The sequence below is a fragment of the Malurus melanocephalus genome, unplaced genomic scaffold, assembly GCF_030028575.1.
Source record: "Malurus melanocephalus ecotype Western Australia unplaced genomic scaffold, MMel_1.1 scaffold_82, whole genome shotgun sequence".
NCBI lineage: Eukaryota > Metazoa > Chordata > Aves > Passeriformes > Maluridae > Malurus > Malurus melanocephalus.
In genome coordinates this window covers 1,504,913-1,514,928 of record NW_026623314.1, presented here as the reverse complement: position 1 = coordinate 1,514,928, position 10,016 = coordinate 1,504,913, and the positions used below count along the sequence as shown (strand labels likewise).

The following is a 10,016-nucleotide window of genomic DNA, read 5'->3' as shown; positions in this document are numbered from 1 at the left end:
TAATAGATGGTGTGTAGGGAAGACAGACAACAACCTACTGCACTGTTTTTTCTCCCTTTTTTTTTGGTAGTATTTAACAGCCTACAGCACAAGATTTAGTGCCATGGAAGCATGGGCTACTGAGGAGAAAATATTTTATCAATATAAGCAACAGAGCTGTCAATTCCTGCAGAATGTAATTATTCTCTGGTTTTCTTTAACTCTTGCTGTCCTTACAAAATTATTTTTCTGTGACTTAAATGTCTCCCATCCTGTAATACCAATACTGAAACCGTACAAGCAGCTATTTTCTTTCCTATGAAACAGTAATAAGGTTTTGATGTAACTTAACTGGAAAAAAAGTCAGAACATTTTTAATGAAAGATTGAAAAAAGGCAATTTTAGTTTCATTTATCAACCATTTTTCTTATTTACTTTGAAGGTTGTTTCTGCAGAGTTATGGGAGATGGGTCCTTACAGAGGCCATCAAATCAATGTTCAGGGACAGAGGAGGAGCTATGAAATTAGAGGCTTTTTGTGAAGACTTGTGTGCAATATGCAGTTCAAGGCTATGCTATTACAAGGGAAAGGAAATGCAGAAAGAGTTTTATTGGTTTGTCTCTCTTCCATCCACAGAGCAAAGGGAATGTATGTGAATGTGTGCACATAAATATCTGCAGGCACTGAAAATAATAAGCAGCTGAGTTATGACAGTGACTTGTTTCACCAAAAATTATAGTTAAACACACAGTGCRGTCTGGGAGAGGGTTTTAAGAGATTTACCATCTGAAAAAGATGACAATAAGGTAGCTGAAATAATTTTCTGATTTGAGATCTACAAGTTGAACTTAGAAGTATACCAATTATGTTTATTTCACTACCAGGTGTGCTGAAGTGGTCTGAAACTTTTGAGACTTGCCTGTTTTAGTATTCATGTAGTCATCTTTATTGCACAATAATATAGTTCAACAAAGGAAAGTCCAACAATTGGTGTAACTGATGCTACAATAATGGTGCACTCTGCTGCACAGTGATGCTAAAGTTATGGAATAAATCCACCTTAATTGCTYCAAGGAGACAAATCCTTTGTCCTACCACCAGAGGTGGTATATTATTTAATAATACACCAACAGTAAAGTTCCACTGCCACTTGATTAGATACAGTGAGTTGTACATGACAGAAACACATTCCCAGTAAGCTATAATAATTAAATTATTTGTTTTTAGTGTTTTGGAAACTAGCAGCATCCTTCCACTAAGGAATGTTGTGCATAGGCCACRAAGTATWTGTCCGGTCCTCTCTCTAACATTATTTAAGTTGGGGGAGGGAAGGAAGGAAAAGCTTAACTTTCTCCAACTGTTCATAYACTTCTGCAAGACAAGAAAAACTACAACCATATGTTAAAATCATGTATTTCTCTGTTTATATTGGTTTTTTAGAATATATAAGGCAACCGATTTAAAAACATTTTTCTCCTAGAAATCTCATCTGAACCCTATGTGATCACAGGGAATAGATTCCAGTGCAAAGAGGTACATGCAGGAGGTCTTTCAGAGAAGTGCTGTGAGTCCATGGAGTGTGGTTCATTTAATTTTGGTTTTTTGGTTGTGAGGCAATGTACAGTGCTATCAGACAGTAGATAGTCCCTCCTATTGTCAGAGCCATCGTGGTCCGATAGAGCATCTTATCTGGAACTCCTCGCTTMAGGTGTACTGGCAGCCCATCTGATCTCTGTGGGAAGAGTTCAAGGAGAAAACAAACAAAAAACAAATTAGCACTGAGGAATGAGCTACCTTGGGTAAATTACTAGACTACCAAGAGGGAAACCTCCTGACAAACAGGCTCACTACAACCAAGGGTATGTAGGTTTTATCCAGCAAAACAAATGCAAAGGCAAGTTATATTTGTTAGCCAAAGCTGTTTAGTGCAAGCAGAAAGAATATATCAGATTATAGTAGAAAGAGGACCTGGATGGGAAAAGTGTCACTAACAACATGAAAAGAAATGTATAAAAAATTATTCAGCAAGTCAGACTGACATATTCCAAATAGAAGTGGCATGTAAGAGAGAAAAGGGAACATTATATAAAGGACATTCTCGATGCTTAAAAAAAAGCTTAACTAATTTGTTTTAAGAAAAGTCCTACTAAATTTAGAAATTGCATAGCTAATAAACAGGCTTAGAGAACTTTATTGTGCTGCTCTTATACTGCACTATAAACAGCTTCAGTAATTTTCAATTATACACAAAACAGTWATGATCTGCTTTGCTCCTCCACATCTGCTTTAAGGCAGATTGCCAGAGAGGAAGTGCTTCAAATAATCAAAAATACAACAAAAATTTCTGAAGTCAGCAAATAGACTAGGTTACTAGGCTTTCCATTTTCTATATAAAGCATATATATACACTTGACAGTATAGTACAGGTACACAAGTTATAGTGTGCTTGACAGTTTCTTGACTAAGAATTCTTTACAGAATTTAGGTATTGTGGAATGGCAAAAGTTGTTAGCTATGTTAAAATAAGGACGGATATGTCCAAGCCTCCAGTTTTCTTTAAGTTACTCTCAAAGTTGTCATTACCTGAAAAATTTTCTGTAGGTCTGGCACCTTGTTTAGAACCAAGTTAGAATCAGCTGTTGGCAAATCTGGAGGAAGTTTACTTGTCTCAAAAATCGGAGCTGGGGGTTCAGTGGGAACTATTGGTTTGAGTCCCTGCATAAATAAAGATTAAAATATCAAGGTATATCACACTTGCAAATGTACCAGTTGTCACATTAACCAGGCACGCTTCCAGCCATTACAAAGATACTTTACAAAGAGTACTTATCTGGCATGAAGACTTGAATGAGCTACAAAAACAGTGCTGGCCCACTGATATCTCAGTGACAACTCTGGGTCAGAGCTTAGCAAGGAAAATAGGAGACTCCTTTTAAATTTCCTCATGGCATAAATTTATAGCTGTTTTTTTTCTGTGCTGGTACTTGGTCCAAATTACAGTTTGTATTTTGCCCACAGAGTATCTAGGACTCAGAACAGTAAGATTAGGATCAAGGATCCCTGATGCTAGGGTCAGGGAATGAACTCTACCTCTGGAATGCTGCAAATAGTAGCCATACATAATTGGGCCTTAAATAATTTGGATGCATAGTTCGGGGTTTCAAAAACAAAGAATTAACATCACTTGTGTCACACAGAAATTTTACATGGTACTCAAGGCCCTTCAGAGATTCTGACACAATGGCTATTTTATGCAGGCATAATGACATCCTATAATTCACATGTTGCTGCAAGTTTCCACATCTCAGTGTACTCTCCACAAGCAGCAGAGGTCAACTTCCTTTTGGTACGCATGGTTATACTCTACATTTGCCAGAACTAGAAACCACCTAATTCAGTTCTATGATTGAGTCACAGCCAACGTGAGGTGGCTTCCTTGTCTCTATTATTCYAGTTAGATTTGACAGTTATGTCTGGACATGTGGCAGTGATGTTTTACATTATGGGTCTCAAAACAGCTGCAATTTTTCTGCACAGTTAGTTTAATGCAACAGGTTTTTATTACAAACAGAAGCAGCCATGGGTCAAGTTAAGACTGAGCTGAAATTCTGGTTTCTATTCAAAGGACTAGTTGATGCATTTTGTATTGAAGAAAACTGTCTGTCAGTATTTGGAGCTGGAAGCAAACTGGCACTTTTTCTTTTGTGCCAGCCATAGACCAGATGTGTTTTCCATATGTAAATTCTCTGCTATAACAGCCATCTTCAGCAGAAAAAACAGGCTTCTAAGCTTCCCAAAATAGTCTATGGAATGGTCATCAGTGCTCTGTCCTGAAGATATGGGTTCAGCTTCCCATTCTTCTAGTGCCTGAACAAACATTAGAATCCATTTGTGACATTTCTGGTTGTTTTGAAAGGCAGCAAGCAAAATGGAATTCTTAGGTACATTCAGTAACTGCCTTTCTACTGAACAGGCTTGCACAGAAGGTATACACAGGTCTGGCCACAGTGCTATGAAGGAAGCATCTAGGGAACTACTATTAGTCATGGGAAGTTACTGCCTATATATCAAGGCTAAGTAGCAGCTGCATCAAAGGCTTGAAGAAAGCAACTTTGGACAAGTATTTTGCCTACAGGAACTTTAAGTACTTTATCAGATCTGTTTTTTAAAAGTTGATGATTAGATAGAAATAACTACAGAACAGATGTCTATAACAAAGGTGCAGGTGACTTTTTCTCCAAAGCTTTTCTTGCCCTCTTGATTGTTAGTACAKCACCAAATGTGAAAATGCACATCTTTTCTCTGCCTCAGTTTTCAATTTTGAATYTTCCTTTTGCCTTCCCAAGAGCCTAATGTTTTCAGGAGCAGTGCCATCTAGTAACTTCAACAGTTAGTATATCACAGCAATTCCTGCTTGTTGTGCTCAAGGAACACAGTTCAGTTTGCTTAACCTAGACACTGCATTGATTAGGGTTCCTCCCTCCAATTTCATTTGAATTCCACCCATGAATTGTGAATCTTGTGGCCAACTTCAACCAAGCCCAGTTAAATTAGTGCAAATGCCTAGCTGTTCCAACTTGGTACTTGTCTGTGGTTATCGAGAGAAAGTGGCAAGTGCTTTATCTCACAYCCAGCTCACTAAGTTTAGCATGGCTGAGGAGAAATCCACAGTGTAATGTAACGGCTGAATCTCACTACAGATAATTTTTAAGTAAGAACTGAGACACCTTAAATGACCCTTAGTCCCTGCATTTAATTATCAAAACCAAAGATTTATTAAATTACATCAGTGTCTCAGGACAGTACTGAGGAATTAATGCCTCTATACATTTGACCTATGCTTCATTTAAAAAAAAAAAAGTTATACATTGATAATTTTGCTTCTGGTATTAAGGTGTTAATCTTTTATTTCTAATCAGCATAACATGACTTTCTTTCCAATTCTTGGACAAAGTACAGCACATGTAGTTATGCAGGAAAGCCAASATCAGCTGATTCCATCAGCATGCTAAAGCAATGATTTTTTCAAATGCTGAAGTCCTCAATGAAAGGTCAAGATATGTAGCTAATCCAAAAGAGCAAACAGAATTCTCTGCCTACACTTCTGCAGTGTGTTTGTTTTCCTGTCAGACATCTGAAGATCTCAGAACCCAATGCATCTGGTGGTTGGCCATCAGGCTCCAAGTTAAAACAAACTTACACCTTGCTAGTATGAATTTGCAAGTAAGATTTACATTTTCCTGACATCCAAAACAGTTAAGGATTTGAATAATAATTTAATGGAGACAACACCACTCTTAAGCTTTTAAGTGATAGGGGAATTGTTCAAACAGATCAGGTAATGAGAGAGAAAACGGASATAAGGGCCAAAGGAAAAAGGGGACAGGAAAGTTACTCTGAGAATCAGTATTTCAGAACATGCATTAAAATAACTTTCATGAACCTGCTCAACCTAGACACTTCTAAACCAAGTAGCAAGTCCTTCACAGTAGAACACCCCTCATTTTATAAAGTTAAATATATTTGTAATCACTAACACAGGACTCTTAGTTAAGATCACTTTGTATTGGTATGACATACTTCAGTAACAGTGATTTTGTGTATTAAGTATCATCTATGGCATAAAAGGCTACATATTATAGATTCTCAAAAAAGAGCAATTCATATTGGTTAAAATCAAAAAGTCTCTGTCTCATCTGGGCTTTTAACAGCTACAAGCAAAATAAATTGTATCAAGTGAAGGTATYGTAGCATAAGTAAATTTCTACTAAGTTGATGTTCAGTAGATGAACTAGAGAAAAGTTGATATAACTTGTCCTCATCTAAAACTGATGCCACTGCTTGTAATTTAAACATAAACCAAGTCTTTAATGAATATTGTTCATTTAATTTGTAACAGTTATGGCAGTCGTTATCCACCTAAATAGGAGGACTAGTTTTCAAGCTATTTCACTCCTCAACTAGCTTTGGAAGTTCCCACTTACTCAAATAAGACAAATTGTTTAGACGACTTTATACAACTTTGTTAAAGGCAAAATTAAGTCTTTTAAGAATGCTAAGTCTGAGATGGAAAGAACAATACAGATTTCAAATTCAAGAGATATTGTTAGTATAACCTGTTAGTTATATTACTGTCAGCAAAAGAATTTCTGAAATACATTTGGACACCTGAAATATATTTGGACTCATATTTTGCAAACCCACAATAAGCTTATACCTGCAGCAAAACAGCACTCCATTGGGAAGAACCAGAATGTAACAGCACAGAAGAAAGGGAATTATTATACTGCATRTTTTATCAAGGAGAATTTGAATTGTAGGATGTCTTCACTTTTTGAAACATCAAAATAAATAGCAACATTAAAAGCAAACACTTTACATGCTGATCTATAGTTTTATTAAATGGAGCAATGAAATCAATAGGAAAAAATTTACTTTCTTTTGGACTTGACACCTCCATACTCATGGGATTATCCTTGTATTTCAATTGCTGTTTATTGAAAACATTTTTAGCAAACTGACACATCTAAGTCTGTGACCTGGGAATTCAGTAAAACTTAAGGGGGAAAAGAAAGGAAATTCTACCAAAAAGTCGGCCTAATAACATCGTAAAAAAGGAATGAAAGTAACTTTATATATAACTTCCAGAAAAGACTTTAAGCTTGAAGCCTTGCCCCATTCCATCCCCAAGCCTTTGCTCTCCACTATATAAATGAAGTTTAAATGCTTGAAAATAACTTTGAATTCTGAAAATGTCTTTCTCTAGAAGAGGTAAGAAGTGCCCCAAACATTGCAGTAGTGTTGGATATATTCTTATCAAACAGACATACTAGAACATATTTATTCTTCTCTGTTTCTTGCACCCCTGCCCCCCAACAGCTATCCAAGGAGCCTTCCAAAGTGATAAGGAAAGAGAAGGACAAGAAACCATCTTTGGCAAGAAACTGCTACACCAGAACGTCTCTGTTACCTCAATGTTTACTTAAGATCSCAGGGTAATTCAGGATGGAAGAGCCCTTGAGTACTCTTTAGTCTTTAGTTTAGAAGAGAGGTGACACCAGGCTGCTGTGGGTTTTGTCTGGCCTGGCCATGAGTGCCTCTGAGGACAGAGTTCACAATGTTCCTCTCTAGGCAGACACTCCAGTGTCTGCCCCTTCCCACCATGAACATCTTTCCTTCTATCCAGTTTGAACCTCTCTTGTTGCAGTTTCTGTCTGGTGTCTTTTGCCTTCCCACCATGGGGCCCTGTGTAAAGCCTGGCTCCATCTTAATAACCTGAGCTGGTGCTGAGCATCTTGCTGASCCCCCTGCTGAAGCTGCTCCAGCTGACATTCCCATAGCAGGGGGCCCACAGCTGGGCACAGCACCTAAATGTGCTCCAACCAATCTTGAGCAGAGGGATAGTGCTGCTTTCCTTAATCTACAGCTCTGCACATGGTGCTACAGCCCAGGATGCTGCTGGCATCCTTGGCATTGCTCCTGGCAATGCCTGCAGGGGCTCTATCATAAAGCTGCTGCCATCAGATCCTCAGTTGCCACACTGTAACCATGCCTGGGATCTTCCTTTCTACATGTACAATTTTGCCTTTTTCCATCACAGAAGTTCACAGCATTCCTGTCAGATCATTCCCACTCTTTATGGGTTTSTCTGAATGGCAACGCTACTTTTTGGGGCCACTCCCTTGATATCTTCTGTAAACTTTATAAGAGTGCACTCTATTGCTTGCTCCAGGAAAATGATAAAAGTCCTGCAGTAACCTGCAGCATTGCACTTGTTAGGAGCATCCTAGAAGAGCATGACCCATTAACCATTGTACTCAGTCTGATCATCAAGTCCTCTTAACATAAAAAAAAAAAAAATAATGTTCTGGGTCCCTTGAGAATAATCTGAGATTTTACAGCTGCTTAATACCTCCAGTATTTGACTGGATTTTCCAAGTAAAACTCTCATAGTCAAGGATATCCAGGAAAGTAGAACTGTAAAGTAGGTTGCTAACAGAACTGACAGGCTAAGAATTAAACAGAGCTGTGTATCAYAACAATACACATTAGTCTACAAGAACGTAGTGACTTTAAGTAATTTCAGTTATTTTTTATTAATGAATTTATTGGGGAAAAGACCAACCATAATTTTGACTTCATTTGTTTGAGTCCACATGTATCTACTTTTTTTAAGATTAGTGTTGTTTAATCAGATGTTTGCTTTCTGAAGGTAGTTCTTTGAAAGGTTGACTTACAATTCTTAACCTCCAGGTTAAAATTTTTTATTGTTTTGGTTTTTCTTTAAACAGCAAGAATTTTTTTTCAGACTTTACTCAGAAAATTGAACATGGTGTAACAACCATGCTGCACTTGTCCTATGACAAAACCTCRTCACAAATCTTCCTAATTTTACTTAGGAATCTATGCTGATGTACAGAAAAGCAAACAACTTCTGTGATTTATTTTTACCAGCATGCAACTCTCTCTGTCTTGAAATGACTGATGTACTTGGGATTCATTGCCCCCTCAYTCAGGTTTGATTTGCTCCTGAAGAATTAACCATGCATTTTCACTAAGTAGTGTAAAAAGTATAAGCTTATTTAATGCCACCTTTAACTAGAGACATTGATTTACTAAGCTGGCATCATGAACAGGAAAGGTGAGTTTTCATTTTGCTTTAAACAAACTTTTAGAGATTTGTGTCCTCCCTTGTAAAGCTCCCTTCTAATGCTTTCAGTCTTTTTTTTTTTTTTTTTTTTTTCTGCATGCATGGACACAAGAGAGGGGGCAACCTACAGCCTTGTTCCTGCTTGCCAACTGCAATTTACAGTACAATGTCCAGTCCTGGGACCCTCACCTCAAGGAGTACTCTTGAGGAGTAACTACAGAGAAGGGCAATGGAGCTGGGGAAGGGTCTGGAGCACAATTCTGTTGAGGAGCAGCTGAGGRAGYTGGGGCTGTTTAGCCTGGAGAAAAAGAGGCTCAGGGGTGACCTTACCACTCCTGAAAAGAGCCTGGTGGGAGTTGGACTCTTCTCCCAAGCARCTAAAGACAGGATGAGAGAAAATGGCCTCAAGCTGTGCCAGGGGATGTTTAGGCTGGACATCAGGAAGAGTTTCTTCACAGAAAGGGAGTTTAAACATTGGAATGGGATGCCTGGGGAGGTGGTGGAGCCGCGTCCCTGGAGGTGTTTCAGGGAAGAATGGACGTGGCGCTCGGTGCCGTGGCCCAGTTAACATGGACACGCTCGGTCACAGCCTGGTCTCGATGATCTCAGGGGTCTYTTCTAGTCTGACTGATYCTGTGATTCGGTGATTTTAAAACCCCGCCAGGCACTGCTCAACTCYGGGGGCGTCCTCTATGATGAAAACGCGTTTATTTCTCGCTATAACCCCCAGATCATCCCAAAGCTGACTCAAGGGCTGCACGRCAGAGCGCGGCTTCCCGTTTCGCCCAAGGTCACACGAGGAGCCGGATCCATTCGGTGCCCGTGGGGGCGGCCGATCCGTCCCCGGCTCCACAAACGCCCGCGGTGCCGCAGCCCCTGCCCGGGTGTGGGGTGTTACCTGTGGGGTGTAGGCGGCGGACGCCGTGACCCCGACGAGGCGCTGCGCGAAGCCGCTGAAYTTGTAGTACATGGTGGGCCGGGACGGGCACCGGCTGCGACACCGCGCCGAAAGGACCGGCCCCGCCCTCACCCGGCGCTTTTTGCGACGCCTTAACCCTCAAGGGCCCCACCGGCTCGCGGACGCCGCGCACAGATGCCTGAGCTGGAAGCCTCAAAAAGAACGAGACTAAAAAAAAAAAAAAAAATCTGAAGAAAATCAGTAGCCTGTACTAAAGCATTGGGACCGCGCCTCTTCCAAGCATGCCTGTCTCTGGCGAAAAAAGTGAGGTCGGCGGCAATTTTCAGCCAGGCAAAAAAGGCAACCCCCCCTAAGCGGCCGAGCAGCTGCGGTAGAACAGTGGGGGAGGGACGCGAGCCCGTGGTGGGCGGTGCGGAGGGGGCTCGGTCCGCGACAGCCAATCAGTGCCGGCCAAAAGTGGGCTCCGCC

The 10,016-nt window shown here is 40.1% G+C and overlaps 1 protein-coding gene across 2 annotated transcripts; it reads right to left on the bottom strand.

The window, feature by feature from the left end:
• Positions 1-1,380: 1,380 nt before the first annotated feature.
• On the bottom strand, positions 1,381-9,668 carry LOC130574443 (cytochrome c oxidase subunit 7A-related protein, mitochondrial). Of its 2 annotated transcripts, XM_057367667.1 has the most exons (3): positions 9,528-9,668; positions 2,563-2,694; positions 1,381-1,711 (listed from the first exon to the last, which is right to left on the bottom strand). In XM_057367667.1, exons 1-3 carry the CDS (start codon positions 9,597-9,599, stop codon positions 1,568-1,570), a joined length of 348 nt encoding a protein of 115 aa, XP_057223650.1. In that variant the 5' UTR covers positions 9,600-9,668; the 3' UTR covers positions 1,381-1,567. The 2 variants fall into 2 exon arrangements, with proteins under 2 accessions (XP_057223650.1, XP_057223651.1); XM_057367668.1 differs by lacking the exon at positions 2,563-2,694.
• Positions 9,669-10,016: the final 348 nt, after the last annotated feature.